The 20,922-nt window shown below is 44.4% G+C and overlaps 1 protein-coding gene across 2 annotated transcripts in view; it reads right to left on the reverse strand.

Moving 5' to 3' along the window:
• Positions 1-20,678, reverse strand: part of LOC122720456 (zeta-sarcoglycan) — a 228,916-nt gene extending 208,238 nt beyond the window's left edge. Inside the window, exon 1 of one of the 2 annotated variants that reach the window (XM_043947198.1) lies at positions 20,592-20,678. Coding sequence is in view for 1 of the 2 variants with exons in the window: in XM_043947200.1 (XP_043803135.1) it covers positions 20,592-20,594 (3 nt within the window). In the remaining variant the exon portion in view is untranslated. The remainder of the gene's footprint in view (positions 1-20,591) is intronic. The other variant, XM_043947200.1, reaches the window with a different exon arrangement.
• Between the last annotated feature and the right edge of the window lie 244 nt (positions 20,679-20,922).

Below are 20,922 nucleotides of genomic sequence, written 5' to 3' on the forward strand. Positions count from 1 at the left end.
TTGAATTTATTAGAGGGGAGTGACGACGTTATATATATATATATATAACGAAATTCTAGCCGAAATTTTCATAAATTGTTAAATACGCGTGAAAAATGAAACGATCGAGAGTTGAGAGACACTGTCCTAATCCTAATGCACGCCGTCTTATTTATGCAGCAACGTTTCACACCACAACGCTGAAGACCTTAACGGCTTTCAATTTCCGTTGGCCATCAATATTATTTAGTTTAGTTTGGCCCACCTTCTCGCGCTCTACCCACCCCCCTTCGGCATGCTCCTCACGCCTCTGCCAAGGAAATTACTTGTCCCTCCCTGCTCCGATCCAACCTCTGCCTCTCACCCCCTCGCTAAGATACTTCCTTTAAGGGCGTTTGTCTCCGAATCTTGCATCTCTCGCCTCTTACCATCTCCAACTGTATCATCGTCGGCCAATCCAAACATTTTTTTTTTCATTTCTCTCGAAACAGACCCAAAATCCATTTTTCCTTACTCTATAATCTGACCAAGTAGCTGTAACAAGTAGAAATACCGATATCACGTTACCCAATTTAACACGAGATTCGAAACAACCCTCGAGATCAAAGACAACAGAGGACCCAGTTTCGATTATTAATACCGAGTAGCCAGGATGATCTTGAACACACACACACACACACGCACACAAATTCCAATCCGATAATTTCTGTCCCAGATCGTAGCAAAGTGGCAGCAACCGGCGTGCAACTCGTGTCTCGTGAACGAGGCAAATGAAACGAAATTACAATCGTAATCGGTGGACCGATATCCGCTCGAAAATTCGTACGATTGGAGAGAGAAGTTCGGAAAGAGAGAGAGATAAGGGCCTCTACAAATCGTCGAAACGCTTCGCAAACGTTTTCGAGCCTCGCCTCGCCCCCAACCTTTCGTTTCCTCTTCGTTTACGTTTTACGTCACGCGCGCCCGCCTATTTACCGTACGATTTACGCTCGCCGATTTTCCGCGTCCCTTGATTTTGCGCGGTATTCGCGACACGCGCTCATCGATCGAAAAAAACGGCCACGGCCGATCGCCTCTGCGTTCTCTCGTTCATCGACAACGTCGCCGCCGTCGTCGTCGTCGTCGTCGTCGTCGTGGTCGTCGTGGTCGTCGTCGATTTGGCACGCCGCTGCGGATGGAAGCGCGTCGAATCGGTTGGCGGAACGAAGGTAGCACGAAACGGGCCGCGAGACAACGATTCCCTTTGTTATGTTTGATCTGGCCCGATTAGCGGGGAAACAGATGCACCCTGTTGGCAATGAGCCAACAAGCGGTTTCCCAGACGGATTTTTCTACCTCTCCCCTCTCTCTTCTTTCTCCCTCTCTCTGTCTATCTCGCTGGACCGCGCGTACAGCTGGCTGCGCCGTTCCTGAGATACTTTCTCAGACCGATACTGGGAAGACAATGGCGTACTTTGTGGCGCCGTGATTAAAACAAGAGGCCGAGCCGAACGAGAGGGGTGGAGGATGCGGGTGCTCGGTTTTCTCTTAGCCAGGGATTCGCCAGGGATAATGAGAGAGAGAGAGAGAGAGGGAGAGAGGGAAGGAGGGAAAGAAGTCCAGTTACGGGAAGAGAGAGAGAGAGAGAGAGAAAGAGAGGAGGTAGAAATTGGACGGAGGGAGGCAACAAGAGGGAAGGAGAGAGGGGCGAGGCACAGAGAGACAGAGTTTGGAGTTCTTTTCATTACCAGCGAGCTCACCTCAACAACAATGCCGAGCCTCCGTACCGTGCATCGCTATTTTAGCCTCTCTCTCTCTTTCTCTTTTTCCGTGTCTAATACGTATGCACACGCTGCCAAACGAATCCTCCTCCTATTTTTTCGAAAAGTTTTCACCTGACACGGAAAGTACAACCGATCGCGAGCCTCTCCGTTGAAAAGTTTTTCATTGTAACTCTTGCGGTGAACTTTTGTCAGTCAACGCGGAAGACAAAAGTATGCTATTGCTGTGATTATTATTTTTTTAAAGGGTTGTGAGAAACGTATTTTAAATATATATATATATAAAGGTATTTTTCTCGATAAAGCTTTCTTTGGAACGAACGGTTAAATTGTGCAAACTATCCAGAATCCGATAGAGAGAGGGATGACTACAAATGGTGTACCAGATACTACGTGATCGAATCACGGATCGGTTCGAACGCGATAACGCAATGAATGGGCTGAATAATGATCAGCAGGTGATTATGCGCTGTCTATAACTTGGCTCGTGTCAAATCTATCAAAAGGAACGTCGAACACAGTTCACGGATATATACGATAATAAAATTGAATATCACGATCGCCGCGCTAAAGATCGATTATATTCGAAATTACGTATGAAAAATTCTCTTCCCCCACCCCTCTTCAATTTCCCAATTTCGCTTGCATCCCGAACGAATGAATAACGAAGAAAGAAATATTCGAATATCATCTCGACATTGATTTTTATTATTGTTTCAAACGATCGATCGCTTAATAACGAAACAAACGGGGAAAGGATTTTTCGTGTGAAAGGTGAGAGGTGTTCGGCCGTATCAGCTCCCTTCCCTTGGCCGAAGAGGAAGGGGAGGAGGAGGAGGAGAGGGTGCAAGTTGTCCCGCGAAAGTGGCGAAGAGAGGTTTAAGTCCGACTTACACGATATCTGGCCCGCACACTCACCGGGCACTCTATTTCGCGTCACGATACTGTCCCGGCGGTTCAGAGTCTGTATTAAAATTTCCACAACGGCGAACTCGGATCTCGCTACGTGTCGGGACGACAAAAAAGGCATTCGCGCGAATACGATTAGGTATTACGGCACATTGTAGGGAATTGGATAAGGCATTTTTAAGTCGTACGATACGTGATACGTATCCAACGAGATTATCGTTTTAATAAGTCGATAGACGGATATAATATATTCGTCTATATAATTCGAGGAATAAAATCCTCCCCTCTGCGGTGAGATTACAATTTCGTTCCCTCCTTTCTCCTTTTCGCCTACTTTCGCGGGACAACTTGCACCCTCTCCTCCTCCTCCTCTCTTCTTCGATGAAGGAAGGGAGCTGGCCGAACACCTCTCACCTTTCACACGAAAAATCCTTTCCCCGTTTGTTTCCGTTTTATTATAAGCGATCGATCGTTTAAAAGAAAAAATAAAAATCAAATCGAAAAGATCTGGAACTCGAGATAATTCGATCTGCGCTTATCTCTTATATAAGGTGAATTAATTATTCGTTAAACATTGGAAGATTCGTAAAAGTTGAAATAAATATAATATAAGGTGAAGTTTAAGTTACATTTCAGATATTTTTTGCGTACATCTGCCCTGTAAAATTGAAAGATATTCGCCGCTATTTCTACCACTACGAGATAATTACGAATTATTCACTCGAGAATTTGTTTTTTATTCAACACTGTCTCGAATTATTGTTTTAAGAAAATAAGACACGAATTATCTTCTTTCTTATAGAGAATTGGATCTCGTTAGTTAAAAATTTCTGTTACTTTTCCCCCTGTTCCTCTCGAGATCCGAGTTTGTCGAGGTTACGTTCGAAAGCTGTATCGCTTCATGGACGGAATCGTTTCCATTATTTATAAATCGAATAACTTGGCCGGGCGGGAGATAAAGCGAACATTGTTTTACAAATGATGTCCAAGCATTACGTGGCAATTATACCCTTCCTCTTCCCGGCCAAAATTTCATCGGTATGTTTCACCGTGTTTGGGTATCGGTACCCACATATTGTCACATTTGTATTTTCATTTTGCCCCGATGTATAAGCGGCCACGCGACAGAATGCGCACGCCCGGCCGGTATACACGCGTCAAATTAGCTCCCCTGTCCCATCCATTAACCAGTCACCGTATTATGTCGTTCATCGGTTCGGATTTATCGCAAATCCATCGGTGAATTACGCGTTTCCATCGGTTTTTCAATGTCGGCTCGACTGGTTGCATCCTATCGGTTGCCCCCATCCCCCCTTCGAGCTACGTCAACTTCCAAATTTCCGGCCGGCGCACACGCGCACCCTCTGCGCCGAAGGGAGAGGGGACTATTTGTGATCTACGAGAAATTGGACCTTTCTGACCCAGGGCTATGTTCAGACGGGACAGCTATTTCCGATGTTGATAAACGCGAAAGACGAGCCTCTTCTTAACTAACGTTCATCGAATAGAATTACCACGAAAAGGTGGTGGTGGCACGGATCGGGTGTCAGCCTCGACGAAATAAAAAAACGAATCGCGACAACTCGAACGCGAGCCTCGATCATCCAAGACTTTCAACTTTGTTCGAATTATATACGTGTGTCCTGTGCTTCTCTCATTCTTTCTCTCTCTCTCTCTCTTTCCGCCGATTAAAAAGGAGGATGTGATAGAAACGAGAAATCGACGTTTCGTTTTCCGACCGAAGAGGAGGGGAGGGGGCGAAATTAAAACCGAGTGTTTCTCATATTTCAACGGGCGCGGGTATTAATTCTTTGCCCCGTCCTTTCAGAAGCGACGCGGCCGTCGCTTCCGCGTCGCGAAAAAAGGGAGGGGGGAAAGGGGGGAGGGGGGGAGGGCCCCTCATTGTCGGAAAAATTCCATCGGTTCCGCTATCGGTCGAGGAGTCGTCGTAATATTTGACCCCGCGATCGACCCTCGACCTCCCCTCCAAACCCTTGCGGAATCGATTTACCGGCGAACAGAAACCGGCATACATCTTGCACCTTCGACGCAGTGACAATCAATTTGGAGGAGAGAGAGGAGATACACGGGGAGAATGTATTCGATGCGAAAGATGCAGCGGCTCTCATTTGTAGGGGCGCGGTAGACGTCCGCGCCGGCCACGTCCCGGAAATTGAAAGTCGGTGACGTGACATCCGGCGAAGCCTCCTCCTCGCTTCCTTCAGAAATTTCGCATTAACGAGCAAAAAGTCTCGCCACTTTCCTATAGTCACCGATACCCCCCCTCCCCATCGGTTCTCTATCTTCTTTTTCTCTCTTTCTTTCTTTCTTTCTTTCTTTCTTTCTTTCTTTCATCCCTCGCCTCGTGGCTTTCCGTATCTTCTATTTTTCTCCATTCCCTCCCCTCCCTCCCTCTCTTTGACCGCCACCTCCATCGAGGGAGGAGCTCGAGTCGGCGAAGTAAACGCGACGCGACGCGACATCACGAGTTTTCCATTAAATTCCCCCTTGTCGATTCGTGCTATCTCGCGGCAACGATCCGACCGTTATAATCGATTCGGCCTGATTCCGGTTAACTGCCGTCGTCCAAAGTTTACCAGCCGCGTACCCCGCGAACAAGCCATCCCGCATTTGCGTCAGACATCAACTCGCCCCATCCAGCGCCACCTAAACAACATAAACCACCGCGAGGAGAAAACCCTTTCCTTCGTTCCATCCTGTTTCCATCCTCCTCCTCCTCCTTCTCCCGCGAAATTTCGGGGGCGCGCGTTTCCGAGACGAAATTTCGCGCCTCGACGATCGACCCGATACGAAACGCGGAGAAGCTTCTTCTTCGACTATCCCGGTCGATAGTCGATTCTCAACCGCTCCGTATACGAGCGTGTATATAAACTTGGTACGGTAACACGATTTTCTTAGTTCGCGTACCTTAAAGCGAAGCGTGGACCGATAGGTATGGGAAAAGTGCGGACGAAAGCAAGATGGAAATTTCAACGCGAGAACCGATTCAACCGATCCTCCCTCGCCGGATAGGGAAATGGGAAAACCTTTTGGTCTCTTCATCGAGTGCAGTTCAATTATTTATTCTCGTGTATCGCGGGGAGGGATAGGATAAGTTGGAAATTCGTAAGGATTGAATCGATGGGGAGGAGGTAAAAAAAAAAAAAAGAAAGAAATAAAGAAAGAAAGAAAAAATTAAACGTACAATATTAGGATGTACAATTTCCAAAATCTATTTGCATCATTTTTCCGCCTATAAAACGATCGCAGTAGCCGGTTGAAAATTACTACAATTTCAACTCGTATGTCTACGTTTTCGCCTGTTTACTCGCCTGTTTCGTTTGTTTATCCGCGTCTCTATTTTATAACGCAGCGGCCGGAAACTGATCACTCCGCTCTGTGTACCGTCGATGGTAAAACATATCGGTAATTACCACGGTACATATTAATTATGCACACCGGCTAATTAGGAAACAATTTATCGCAAAGTATCCCCACTTACATATATCCCCGTAACATACCTATCTACACCCTTCTGGGAATGGAAAAATTCAAATATTGGCAATATCGTGTGCGCGTATAACTATTTTTTTATTTTTTTATTTTTTTTTTTCCTCGAAACAAAATAAAGAGAAATAATCCTCGAGCCAATCTTTCCAACGCCCGATCGGGATCGAAACCATTCGTTCGACTCTATTCTCGCGTAACGCCCACGCCGTATAACGGGTGTCCCGCAGAAGACGACTTAGCTTAGGGGGGGGAGGTTCGAATCGGGAGGCAGGTAGAGAGCTAGAGTGTGGAACAACCGTGTGGAACGTGTGTGTTAGAGGCTGATTGCGTCCGGCCGAGATGATTGCTTTTCCCCCGTGACTATGGCGTGCGCGCATACACAGGGGCCAAGAACGTGGACCACGTTTGCGCACGTGCACGTTTGTCCGTGAACGATTACTGCACCAGCACAGGGAGCCGATGTTTCAATATTCCTGATAGTTTATTCGTCTGGATCGGTGGACGCCTCCTCCCGGCGCGAAATCACTTCGATTTTAGTTAACGCCACCGTTGCACGCGTTGCACGAGCCGGACGACAAACAAGCTACACCTGGCCAAAAAAAAAAAAAAAACGAGTACTATCTTTTTTTTTTTATTCCGACTCCAAGTCTCTCTGGAAATTTATTCATCCACGATCCTCGCCACGATTTCAATCGTGATTCCTTGTTCGAGGAAAATTTTAATCGTATATCGAATAACAATCGTTGAAGTCGATCATGGAATAACTATTCGTCGCGTTAATCCACAAATACGCTACTAATATTTAAGGTAAATAAATCTCTCTAAGAAAAGATAGAGGCCGTGTCAAGACTTATCAGATATCTGCCTTTTGTCTCGAAGTTATCAGTCCTATTCAAAGGAGGCGTGCAGAATTTTTAAAGGTCGCGTTAATGCACGAGTACGCTACTCGTGATATTCAAGATTCGCCCTAAGATAAATAAATCTCTGTACGAAAAATAGAGGCCGTGTCAAGACTTATCAGATATCTGCTTTTTGTCTCGAAGCTAGCAGTTTAATTCAAAAGAAGCGTGCACAATTTTTAAAGGTCGCATTAATGCACGAGTACGCTACTCGTGATATTCAAGATTCCCCCTAAGATAAATAAATCTCTCTAAAGATGTAAATACGATAAAGTTCGTGTCATTGATAGTTAATCAAAAACTGGACCAAGTCTTATCAGATATCTGCCTTTTGTTTCGAAGCTATCAGTCCTATTCAAAGGAGACGTGCAGAATTTTTAAAGGTCGCGTTAATGCACGAGTACGCTACTCGTGATATTCAAGATTCCCCCTAAGATAAATAAATCTCTCTAAAGATGTAAATATGATAGAGTTTGTGTCATTGATAGTTAATCAAAAACTGGACCAAGCCTTATCTGCTTTTTGTCTCGAAGCTAGTAGTCTTACTCAAAAAAGACGTGCACAATTTTTAAAGGTCGCGTTAATGCACGAGTACACTACTCGTGATATTCAAGATTCGCCCTAAGATAAATAAATCTCTCTACGAAAGATAGAGGCCGTGTCAAGACTTATCAGATATCTGCTTTTTGTCTCGAAGCTAGCAGTCTAATTCAAAAGAAGCGTGCACAATTTTTAAAGGTCGCATTAATGCACGAGTACGCTACTAGTGATATTCAAGATTCGTCCTAAGATAAATAAATCTCTCTAAAGATGTAAATACGATAAAGTTCGTGTCATTGACAGTTAATCAAAAACTGGACCAAGTCTTATCAGATATCTGTTTTTTGTCTCGAAGCTACCAATCCTATTCAAAAGAGGCGTGCACAAATTTTAAAGATCGCATTAATGCACGAGTACGCTACTCGTGATATTCAAGATTCGCCCTAAGATAAATAAATCTCTCTAAAGATGTAAATACGATAGAGTTTGTGTCATTGACAGTTAATCAAAAATTGAAGCCTTATCAGATATCTGCTTTTTGTCTCGAAGCTACCAATCCTATTCAAAGGAGGCGTGCACAAATTTTAAAGGTCGCGTTAATGCACGAGTACGCTACTCCGTTAATCAAAAACTGGATCAAGACACGTCTGCTTCTCGTCTCGAGGCGGGAAGCTAGCAGTTCCGATTCAAAGGAGCTTTAAAGCGTGGCCGCGTTTAAAATGAGGAGAGGAAGCTGCGAAGAGAATGAATTCGGTGCCGCGGGTGAAACAGTGCATATCGCCTGAACTACTCGAAATTGATCCTAATCCGTAATCCGGCTTGTTCCAGCCTCCTCCGTCTGTTCTCTCCCAAGGTACTTAGCACCCTGGAACGACGAATCGGGTGAAACGGGGTGCGGGGAGCGCAGGAGGAAAGGAAACAGCGCGGACCGACTTATATTCGGGAGGGCAGCCGGCGCGCCATGTTCCGTGCATTATGCATGATACGACGTTGCTTAATGCTCGTCCAAATTGTACCCGGTCGATTTGAAATTTCGCTGCAGCTCCCACGCGAAATGCTAATTCAACCGTCCCCTTAATTAACCTCTGCTCGAGCCGAGAAGCCGGATTTCTTCTTTCGTCGAGGACGAATTTCTCGTTTCTTCTTATTTTTTTTCCTTTTGAAAATGCAAGTTAACCGTGGCGGTATTTCGAGTCACGCGCCACACTCGGTATCTGGCGTAATAGAGTATGTACAGTTAACAAATACACTCCGCTTTTGTTAAATGCATATATATATATGTATATTTGGAAAATAAAATAAAATTCGATCGATTCGTTCGATCGATCGTTTCTTTTTAGAAACGGGACTCTTTTCCAGGAAACAATTGGAATTTGCATCGAGGTAACATTGATTCGGAACATGCATAGAAACAGTAGCTATTACATCCAACAATAGGATCACTAGAACGTACGAACTTCCGATTGCTCTACTCGATACATATGAATCCTATTATACAAGCCTGGCATTAGACATCGGTGTTGTACGTACGTATATATATATATATATATATCTATATCAACGTACGTATATATTTACCACGTATTGTGGCACGCTTTTGAAATTATCTCTCCAAATATACCTCTCTTAACACCGCACAAGAATCACTCTTTCGATCGATTTTATTTAATACAAATTCTAATCTAAATTTCCTCGATCGTTACGCTTATATTTATCTACGCTTATCCAGGATCATTCGAGCCGCGGAACGAAGAGAGAAACAAGAACGAACGGGAGGGGGGAGATCGTCGAGTCACAATTAATCGCGCGAAGACGCTTCGGAATTATTCGTCGATTTATCGCGATCGTCGTTAGCAAGCCGTTTACGAGCAAAGCCAATACGTTTCGCGGGGTTGGAAACTTGCGAAAGTCCTTGGCAAAATTTCACTCGCTTGGGGAACGAACAACCTTAATTAATCCACCCATTCCCGATCGCTCCCTCCGTGCAACGTTTCAACCGCTCGAATCAATCGCGAGGTTACCGAGAAGGGAGAAGTTGTAGGTCGAAGAGTAGAGATACCCCGGACCTGGCGTTCTATCCTTTCGTTCCTCGTTCCCTTTTCTTTGCCCTTCCAGGGATAATACGACTCGTTGAGAGCCGGTGCACCGTCGGACAGCCAGAGAAACGTACGAATTAATTATTCATGGATGTCCAACGTCCGACAACGAACACGAAACCGCCGTCACTTTGTAACACCGTTGCATCGTGGCCTGGCCTGGCGTTGTTTAGCATCACTATAGGGGGCGTCCATAAGAACGGCCGCATTTCGTATCGATGAGACGTGCATACGTCCTTTGCGCGTGCAATAAATACAATTAATGCGATATCGCAATCGAACCTCTGCTTGTTCACCGACGGTCTTTTTTTCTTTTTTTCTTTTTTTTCTCTTTTATTCGCATCGAGCTCTTTTCGAAACGTGGAATTCGTTCGTAAAACAGCTCGAGTAGGCGAAGTAATTAAAAGGAATTCAGGATACGGATACACGAGTCCAGTGTCCGTATAAGAGAAAAATTAAATTTATCGAGAAAATTTGTGCTGGCACGCGGCGCGAGTTTAACGAGCGTTTAGTTAACTTATGGCACACGCGGTATGTTCGGTTGCGTGCAGTAATTTGAAAGCAAGTTCGTAACTAGAAAGGTGGGAAGTTAAGCGATAAAATTGTTGAGCAAGTGAAATTTGTATTCTGAAACAAAAGGATACAAGAATGTAGTATCGAGAAAAGGAAGCGAATTTTAACGATCGCCATTCTCCGATTATCTCGTAATTCGAAGATAATTCTAGAGAATTATGAGTTTCCCTGTGAGTTTGCTTGGATCCCTTTTATCTCTCAGTCATATTTTATTTTAACAACAACTTTTAACTCGATCTCTTTTTCTCTGATGAAAAATAAAAGAAGAAATTCGTGTAATCGAGAAAAGATGGATGGATAGATCTATCTCAGGGAGATATCAACAGATAGAGCGCACGTGTGAATAACGAATAATGAAACGGATTCATCGAGAAATTTTCATTGCTTTTATAATGGAAGTCGATGCAAGAATAAAAAAATTTCTGTGACGAAAATAAAGGCACGCAAGTGCCTTATCTTTGCTTATCCTCGCGTTCGATAAGCAAAACAGATAATTACGCGAAAATAATACCCTCTCCTTACCGTTCTCAATAACGAAAGAGCCCTCCATTCCCGGCTACCATTACGTTCTTTTTTCTTTTCCCCCTCCCCCCGCCCCTCTTTATAATACACCCATCCAAAATAATCCATTTCTTAAATTTCTCTCGAACAAATCTGATCTTTATCCCGTTCTTAATTCAATTGCATTACCGCGAACCGTTTCTTTTTCTTTCTCTTTCTCTCCTCCTCCATTAGACCACAATAGAATCTCGATATTCGGTAAACAATGGTGGCTTGATATCAGACCGGCAACTACGAGTTTCCCAAGCTCTGCTCTATATATATATATATATATAAACTGTACATATAGTACGTAGAGGCAGGGAACGGAGGATTGTGCTCGAGTAGAAAGACGGACGAGAGCGGTAGGAGGAAAAGCAGAAGGAGGTGTTAGAGGATCCTTATCCCTCTTATCCGTGCGCTCGCACTGTTTCCATTCCGAATCCACGAGCAGGGATTACTTAACTGGAGAAATTCATCCGAGCGAAAAGAGGACTGGTGCCGTCCTTCTTCGATGTCGGCTGTGCTCGGTTCCCCGATCGGCCCTCCCTCCCCCTCCCACCCCCGAGGAGGAATCAAAGTTGCTCCTCGAAAAAAAATTCTACAAGGAAGAATCATTATTTTCCCGAGGAAACGAGAAGTAGGGGGTGGCTATCGGCCCGTGAACCAACATCTCCTTCCATCTCGCGTCATTATTTCCTTTTCTCCCATCTTTCTCTCCTTCCATCCCAGAAGTCGAATATGGTATAGAAGAAATGCGATTCGATTCGATTCGACTCGACTCGATACGGAGGCATGACAATGCACGTGATCTTTACGATTCTTTATTTATTTTTTATTCTGCCTCTCTCTTTCATTCATATGTAAAATAAATATTGTATAGAATTTTTCGTTTTATCCTCACTCGACGTTTCTTTCACGGTGATGAGCAAAATTTTACGCTTCTTTTTTTTTTTCATTTATCTCGCTTCATCCCAAAAAATGGAATACGATGTATTTTGAATTCGACTTGGATGTAACGCGCAAAAGTCTTCATTCATCAAAATGGAATATGGATATTGAGTTTAACTCGACTCGATATCACGGCGTCGCACGTGATCCACGTGCTTCCTTAATTTTTTCCTCTCTGTCCTTTTATCCTAAAAATATAGCATAGAAATTCGTTTCGATTCGAGTTGGCGCCACGATGATGCACGCGATCCTTTCTCTTCTTACCGAGGGCAAAATTTCGCGTGCGCAGCATCTACATTTATTTGCAGGGGAGATGGGCCGGGGGTCAGTTCGATTTCCGCGAACAATTCTGACGAATTCCCGGGCGCGAGCCAACGAGAAAATGTTTCGAGTGGAAAAAGAAACGTGGACGGGGCATGTCAAAGAGTTATTGGTAATTGCGCCGGCCTTTTCGGACCATTGGGCTTGATAGCTTCATACTTTACGGAATCGAATGGGAGACCGCATTCGTGTCTAGCTCCTCCTTATATACTGGCCCCACTAAAATCTTCGCCCGGACAATAGATAATAGAAGGAATAGCTGGTGTCCCGGGGAAGAAGGGAGAAGGATCGTCTGCCCCGATATTTAGGCGTTGGCCACGCTTCCGCTTTTGGCCACTCTTCACTTCCCACCCCCTCCCTAAATCAATCTGAAACTCGGTCTCTGACCGAGATATCTTCGCTTATATCTCTGATTGACTGATATCGATTTCGTCAACTTACCCGTTCTTACGATCTTTTTACAACAATTTTCAAGATCTTTATAAAAAACGGACAATTCCTCCCTTTTCTTTTTTTTTTTTCCTCGTGAACTTGGAAAAATGACGCGTGCGATACATTAAAAATTTTCACGCGTAAAAAAAAAAGAAGGATTGGAATGGGAGAAAATTCGAGATATTCGAGATATTTGATAATCTGAATAATAACGTCAATCCGTGATTATTTTTCTTTTCTTTTTTCCTTTCCACGATTAAAGGCGCACAGATATAGCGAGATACTAAATAATTAGCGAACGGCGCAAGCTTCGAGGTGGTATTTAAACAGGTCGGTAGGTTACACAGTAGCTAAGCAAGAGGGTTGATGGAAGCGGTGAGTAGCAAGCGCGTCTCTATGTAAGATCCACCCCTCTCTCTCTCTCTCTCTCTCTCTTTCTCTCTCTCTTCCCCTCTCTCCGCTAAGTAGATGCTTGTCAGCGGAAACTTAATTAAATATCCAAAGTGGATGGCGGAATTACTACAATTAGTATGACGGCTTTCCTGGCCCATCCTTATTACCCGGGCTAGTCCCGTCCGTCCCATTCGTGGGTATTACTACTTAATGTCTAATAAATGTCACACTCGCCGAACGGCCGTACGTTACGTTTCTTTCCCACTTTCCGCCTTCCCGAAGTCCTCGCCGCTCGCACTCGAAGGAATTCCTCCCTTCGTCAGGGTGGGGAGGAGGGGGAGAGAGGAAGGGAAGGAGGGAGAGAAATACGGGCTAACGAACTCCGAATGCAAAAGTTGGCTCATAGTTGTCGACACGGTTGCGCTCTGAAATTTTTCGACCACCACCACCACCACCACCACCACCCAGAAACTGAGATGGAATGGAAAGGAGGTATGAGGAAAGGGAGGAGGGAAATTAGTTGAAACGTTTGGAAAGTTCCCCCCCTTGAGAAAGTTACTTGCGACGATAGCATCTTTGAATGAAATTTTAATTAATTATTCGACCGGTAACCGGGCGAGAATGTCAAATTGTCTGATTAGATTCAGAGATTCGTTTGGGAGCAAGGTTAAAATCGCAAAAAAAAAAAAAAAAAAAAAGAAAAGGAAAAGGAAAGAAAAGAAGAGATTTATCGCCGTTTTTGGCTCGTGCCGTTCCCCGCCTCGAAATTCAGCAGGGGATGGGGAGAGGAGGGGAAGGAGAGACGTTTGATCGTTCGATGGTGTTACGAGCAGTAGGGGTACTTTGCTGAACTGGCACGTAAATACGGAGCCCGGAGGACTTTCTTTTCTCCGGTTCCAAGTGGTCCTCCATCATCCGCCCGATAGAGAAAGGAGGAGATGGGGGGCAAATTACAAAGAAGGAATGTAGAAGCCGGACGCCTTTTGTCTCGCCTGAGATTTTTCCCTGCGATTTAATTGCGGGGAAAGAATCGTGGCGAGAGAACGATGAAGAGAGATGTCCATCGCGTTTATTGCAAATCGAAGGGAGGGGGAGGAGAATCGTCCCACCGATGAATGACAGTGCTCCAGACACTTGGAACGATCTCGACAAACGGATGAAATTGCAGCCGAACGATCTATAATCGAGTGTCCGCTCGGCATCGACGACTAGGAAGAAGAGGGGGCCGACCAAGACGATGAAACTGAAAAGAAACGTGCTCGAAAAATTTTCCACAACCCTTGATGATTTTTCCGCTACTCGCCCCCGCTTTTCGCTATTTTTATCCACAGGGGATTTTTTATCCCCTTACAATTTGCGTCTCGTAAATTGTGCATCCCCAGCCACAGATATTTCGAATCGTCGAATTTTCGATCCCGCTAACGGCCTTTCATTTTCCACAAATCCAAAAGGATTTCCCAGCGACGAGAGCGCGAAAGATAAAAATAACGGAGGGGAGGGAGCGGGTGGATGGATGGAAGAACGGAGACAAAAGATGAGAATAAGATGGAATAAGAGGGAGGAGAGAAAGAAAAAGAAAAAGAAAAAAAAAAGATACAAGAGGATACGCAGCGAGGTATACAGCGATATCTATTGGCGCGGGAAAGAGAACGGTTTACAACGGATGGAATATTGTCCCGTCTAAGCCGCTCTCCGATATTTCATCAACTTTCTTATTCCTTCTTTTCCGCGTCTTTCCGCGAGCCCGCGTCGCCTCTCCTCCTTCCCCTTCCTTCGCCTCTCTTCCCTTCCCATTACATTGTTCTGTCCTTCTTATAAAACAGTCTATTTGGTCTGAGGGTGACAACAGCGAAAACGAGGCGCGCAAAGCGCGTCTAAGTATTTCATCAAAAATTCACCGCTAAAGACACTTTATTTTGCGAGCGTAATACAACGGGCTTCGTCCCCGCAAACATATTAATCCGCCGCCGAGGGAAAACTTCAAACCACGTCAACGTGATTTCATCACGAAATTGCCTCGTAAAACATTAGCATTTTTTTTATTTTTTCCAGATTGTTTTTCTTTTTTTTCTTTCCCTCTCTCTCTCTCTCTCTCTCTCTTTCCTTTTTTTTTCTTCCAGTCTCTCTCATCCTCGTTATATTATATTATACCATCCATATATTTCAAAAACTGCTCGATAGAAATCTCTTTATCTTATGGCAATTTTGAGATTCAAAATAAATTTTTCCACCATCTCGAGCTTGATTCGGGGTGAAATTAAATGGTTGCCAATCCCGGACCACCGACCGGCAGAATTTCATATCATCACGGTGATAAAACACGATTTTTCGATTTGTTCCGCGTAGATTTGTTCGCAAGACAAACAATTCCATCTCGGAAGGGGGGAGAGGAAAAAAAAAGAAAAAGAAACGGCGAAATCCTTGTATACCCTCGGTTCGTTAACCTTCCACGTAGTACGGTAGCCGTGCGTAACTTGGTCGGGGACAATAAAAATTTTAGTGCAGCTGGCCAGAGGGGGAGGGGTTATTGTATGGACAGCGAACCGCTCTACTTGCGGGCGAAATGGCTGAATTAGGAAATGTACGGGACTGAAATAGAAAAAAAAGAAAAGAGAGAGAGAGAGAGAGAAGGGGAGAAAAGGGGAAAATATACGAATCCCTTTCCATCTTCCTCTTTCCACCTTGACTCCGTAATTTCGGGTATAGCACGCGTAAATATACATCATCTAGTAGCGACGACGTAACCCCCAGCCGGTTCTGGAAACATTCTATAACGGAAACAGCGTAAAATCACTCGATGTGTACGTACACACGTACACGTGTACACGTATCGCGTATATGCGCGTGCGGAAACAGCGGTATGCCGCGATGGTTGACCCGACTAACGAAAAAAAAAAAGAGAGAGAGAGGGAGAAAAAGAGAAATAAAGAGAGAGAGAGGGGGAGAGAGGAGGTGGGTGGGAAAAAAAAAAGATTTTTCAGCTTTGCAGCCCGATATTAAAGGCCGCTTTTAGCAGAAGTAATGAATTTTAACGGTAGATGAGCCCCCATGGCTGTTCGGCTGTACGCTGCCGCATACCCGACGTAAGAAATTGCTCCCGCGAAATTATTTCCTTTATAAATCAGCGGCCATACGTTTCGACGTCATCCCATCTTACTTCGCATACCATTCTCCACCCTCCGCTACTACCGCCTCTTTCGCCTTCTTCTTCTCCTCCTCCTCCTCCTTCACTCCTCCACCCTTCTTTGTGTACCTATATACACGAGTACGAAATGGGATGTCTCCATCCCATCCGCCGAACGGAGTCAAGAGAAATGGTCAAGGTTTATTAACAATAATACGTTATCGGTTGAGAAATTGCAACGTTGTTTCGCGAAGAATTGCACCGGATACCCATGTACGCGATGGTAATCCGCAAAAAGGAAGAAGAAGAAGAAGAAGAAGAAGAAGAAGAGGGAAAAGTATTACGACTGCTTTATCGTGACTGGGAAATTTAGTTTTTCGTCTCGTTGCGGAATCCGGGACGTTTGGCAAGTGAGACGTTACAAACTCTGTCGAGACGTTTGTCTCTCGCTGAACGCGTTACTTTTCGAGGTATTGATAATAAAGCCAATATTTCTTAATTTCTGAAGAAGAGATAAAGCATCCGTGGAATAATAAGCGCAAAATTTCCACCGTTCGTTCCCTCTGTTCCAAAATGAAACATCGAAGAGGATTTCACCGTATGACTATACTAGCGCGAACAGATAACAGATAAGAAATATTATAATATATACCTATCATCGGATAGGAGTGGTTGCCTTCGAGGCGTAAGAAGTTCAGAATGGAATAAAAGACGGTGATCGTTTGACGTCTCTGTAAGAGAATATTCGTAAGCCATGACGATGACCTTTCATCGAGTGAACCATCATCATCGTGGAGGTGAATCTTTTCGAGAGCAGAGGACACGGAGGGACACGGGCGTCCGGTATGAGGCTTGATTTGGTACCAGAATAGCGATGGTGGGGATGTAGTAATTTGTCGGCTTGGGAAGGCGGCTGGCTCCAAGCTGATAACAGGGGGTGGTCCATTCTCCTCTGATTCCGCCACCCTCCGTTTCTCCCCGCCCTCCCATTCCTCCACCTTCTCCTCTACCTCTCACCTCTCTGCAACCCCCCTCCGACGCGACCCCTCCGCGTCTGTTCCACTTGCGAGTATGCCAACCCATGGATCCGCGTAAGACGTCCGGTCCGCTCGCTACGTCTCGGATGTGTACGGGAGGAGAAAGACGACAATATCGGGGGCGAGGAGCCGGGGGATTTTCCATAATCGAGCGGCCGTCTACGGTCGGCTAGCGCCAACTTTCTAGCCTCTATGATCTTACCTAGCTTTTCTCCCCCTTCCCCTCCCCCCTCGCGGACGTCGGGCCGCGATAAAAGTAATTCCTACCCTCTGATCCCGTAATAATGTCGCGGCTCGCCGATACTACGAGTCGATTAGCGGCGAAGGTGGTCGTGCGAAGGTGGAGGAGGAAATGGGGAAGGGAGGGGAAAGCGAAGAGGGGGAGCGCGCGAGAACGAACGGAGAAACGTAATTCGACGTTGTAATTCGATGGAAACGATTGGAACGGGGCGAAGCTTGCCACGAGGAATAACGGGAAGGGGTGTGTAAACGGGGCGAAATAAATCGAAGTTGCGGGCGCGCTGTACGCCTTCTATTCAAGGCTTCTTGCGCGCACGGCCCGGAATTATTTCGATCGGGACAAACGGAGCGTGTAACAAGAGTAACCTTAATTCCGGAGGAATCCACTTCGGTGGAGTTGAAATTCTTGAGCTGGCTGATTGGCGAACAAAGTTACCTTTCTAATCTCGTTTCGAAACCTGAGTGGGCGGGGGGAGGGAGAGGGGNGAGGACCGACCGTTCCCCGAATTTATTCCGCCACACACTATGCAAACCCGCAATCGTCTCGATCGTTTCGACATTACCGTACCGGAAATTTCTAATTACCATGGGTTTCCGCCACGACGAATTCGCGACCAGTCGAGTCGCGTTTAAATGCTATTTCTTTTTTCTATTTTTTTATTCCCGATGAATTGATTTTCTCTCGATCGATCGAGGAATTCCTTTTCTTCCTCGAGGAAAAGATGCGTTCGTAAATTTACCGATCTTCTCAACCGATCTTGTCCCGTTTGAACTACCTCTCGCCTTTTGAAGCGAAAGTAGCAGCGAAGACTCCCCGCTTAGAGTTCCCTAATAGAGCGACCCGATGACGAGTTTCCTTACTTTTAAAATTCCAAGGCGCCGGACAAGAGGGTATACGAGCAACAGAGGCTCGATGTAAAATTTCATAAGAGCACCGGGAAGAGGCAGTTTGAAGGAGGTACGGACCGCTTAACACCGACGAGGGTTACGCGGCTCTAAGAGTTAGTATCTTTAATATGTCTGACGTATGCAGCAGTTAAATTAAAGCTCACCGAGAGCCCCGAAACCTCTCACCTTGTTTCAGCCCTTGCACGTTAACTCGGAGCCCCCACGGTAATATCGCACATACCAAAACCTCTGTGTTTCCTCTACTTTCCCGTTGTTTTATACGAGAACTACTTCAACCGTGCTTTCAACCACAACAAATTCTTTTTTTTTCTTTTTTCTTTTTTTTTTTTTCCTCTCTTCTCTTCCTCTCCCACGTTTTTTCTTCGATAACAGTCCGACCGACCGCGATAAACTATAATTAAAAAGATGTTGTCCGCCTTTGAGTCGAGGCCTAATTAAAAGGTAGCTCGGTTTACCGGCTTTGTGCGTTTCGACTTTTTCGTTTTTATTTATTCCGAATCGAAGATTAGGGAGGAAGTCGGGGCGGAAAAGAGTAGAGGAGGTTGCGATCACAAAGTTCCAACTAACTCGCCTCCCCTTTCCTCCATCTTTCCAGTGTTCGGTTATACAAGGCTTGGCGTGAAACGAATGTCATTTTACAGAGAGCACGGAGGAGTCTCAACCCCTCGCTATCGTTGTCATCGGGTTCACGAAACTAACTTTGCCCACGTCACCGCTTTCTCGTTGTCGGAACAACGCGCACACATCCCGCTTGATACCCGATGCTGCTTAGACATTCGCTACTCAAATATTCCTAGGATCCCTGGTTTGTGTGTTTGGTCTGTGTGTGCGAGTATTCACATGGACGAGCCCGAGGACGCCGCTAATACACGCGTTTATGTGCCTACACACGGCCGGGTACGAGCTTAAGCCGCATTCTCACCGCGCATCGGTGTGAATTTCACTCATAAGTAAAAAATTTACCACCGATCGGTTGAGCATCGGTTGCCGATTTTATCAGATAATTAATAAAACCGCCCCAATATTGATAGGATTCGAGTATATTAATTTAATAATCGTTTAATTATCCCGCATCGCATACACGATATTATTAATTAATTATAGACCGTATGGTAATAATATTTTACCCGCGTATGTAATATTTTCAATATTAACGTTGAATCGTGTTTTCGTATATATTCGTATTCCTATTTCCTTCGCCACTTTAAATATCCATTTTTCATCGAACGTCTCTTTAAAAATCAAATCGAATTCAAACAACATCAAATCGAATAACTCGACTCTTATGAACGCAAGATCGAACTCAAGTTTCGAACAATTTCATCGATGGTAAAGTTCCCCCATCAGGCCCTCCCTATAAAATAAAATTTATTTGTTCTTTTCTATCTTTTTTTCTTTCGTTCTTGTCGTTTATATTTTTATCTCATTGCCACGATACTAATCACGAGACGAGAATCGAATCGAAATTCGCGATACCGTCGAAGAAGAGCGATAGTCCGTTCGATTTGGCGCGTGCTAATGGCCTCCTTGCGGTCGAAGGGAAGTTTTAGCGTGAACACGGCATTAGTGCGCGGAGACTCGTATCGGATCTCGTACAGAAGGCACACAGATGGGAACGCGCACGCCGATACATCGGCATAACGCATTCTCCTGACTGCCAACCACCTCCTGCGGGTACAGAGAGCTTTTTAGCAAACTGTCAAACTCTGCCGAACCACGAATTACTCATTCCAGCACGTATCCGGATGTAGTCCCGCAGTGCGCGCACTATTCTGGATCAAAGACCTGGGGATATACCCGGGGACGAAAATTTGGAAATATCGATCTTGGTCAGCGACACGTTCGAGAATTGCCGAACCGCGCGGATGAACGAGTGAATGGAGAAGATTGATTGACCGATAGATGAGACTGGGTTAGAATACCGATCGCGGGCCAATTTGCGTCCCAACTCGTGTTGGAATACGTTTGATTACTTAGTCTTTGGGATGGCGATTGAGAACTTGTATCTTTTCTTTCAAAAAAATTTTTCTTAAAAACAGAATTTAATAATTATCTATTCTATCTCGCGATACTATATATTTTATATCATTAATATAATCTAGTTAATTGAAATTGCCTATAGCGAAAGAAATTGATCACACAATAATATAAATTAAAAAATAATAAAAAAAAAATAAATTAAAAATAAAGAAAAAAGAAACAAAACTAACGAAAAAATATTAAATCTACTTGTAGATAGTGATAAAGAACGAAGAATTAGGTCTCATTTTATTTTCAAACAACTTGCTTTCACACTCAATAAAGAAACTATTGCTAAATACATATATTATATCCATAATCATGCAGAAATGTCATATATTGTCGTGAAACGTACTTACCATTCTGGACGTATGTTTCTGGATGATTCCAAAATGTTGCTATTCCAACGATTTTGAAACTATGATAACTCTGACATTTCCATTTACACAAAATGGAAAACAGTGCATATAAGATACACACACACACACACACACACACACACACACACACACACACACACACACACATATATATATATATATAGATCATATGAAATAAATTGTTTTCGAGAAACTTCATCCAGAAATTCTTAATAAATCTTAATAAATAATGCAGATGTATCACTTTTCGTTGTATGTTGTACATTTATATGTACAAAGAAGAAAAGAAATTGAATATATTCGATAATAT

The sequence above is a fragment of the Apis laboriosa genome, unplaced genomic scaffold, assembly GCF_014066325.1.
Source record: "Apis laboriosa isolate Shangri-la unplaced genomic scaffold, ASM1406632v1 scaffold12_cov154, whole genome shotgun sequence".
Lineage (NCBI taxonomy): Eukaryota > Metazoa > Arthropoda > Insecta > Hymenoptera > Apidae > Apis > Apis laboriosa.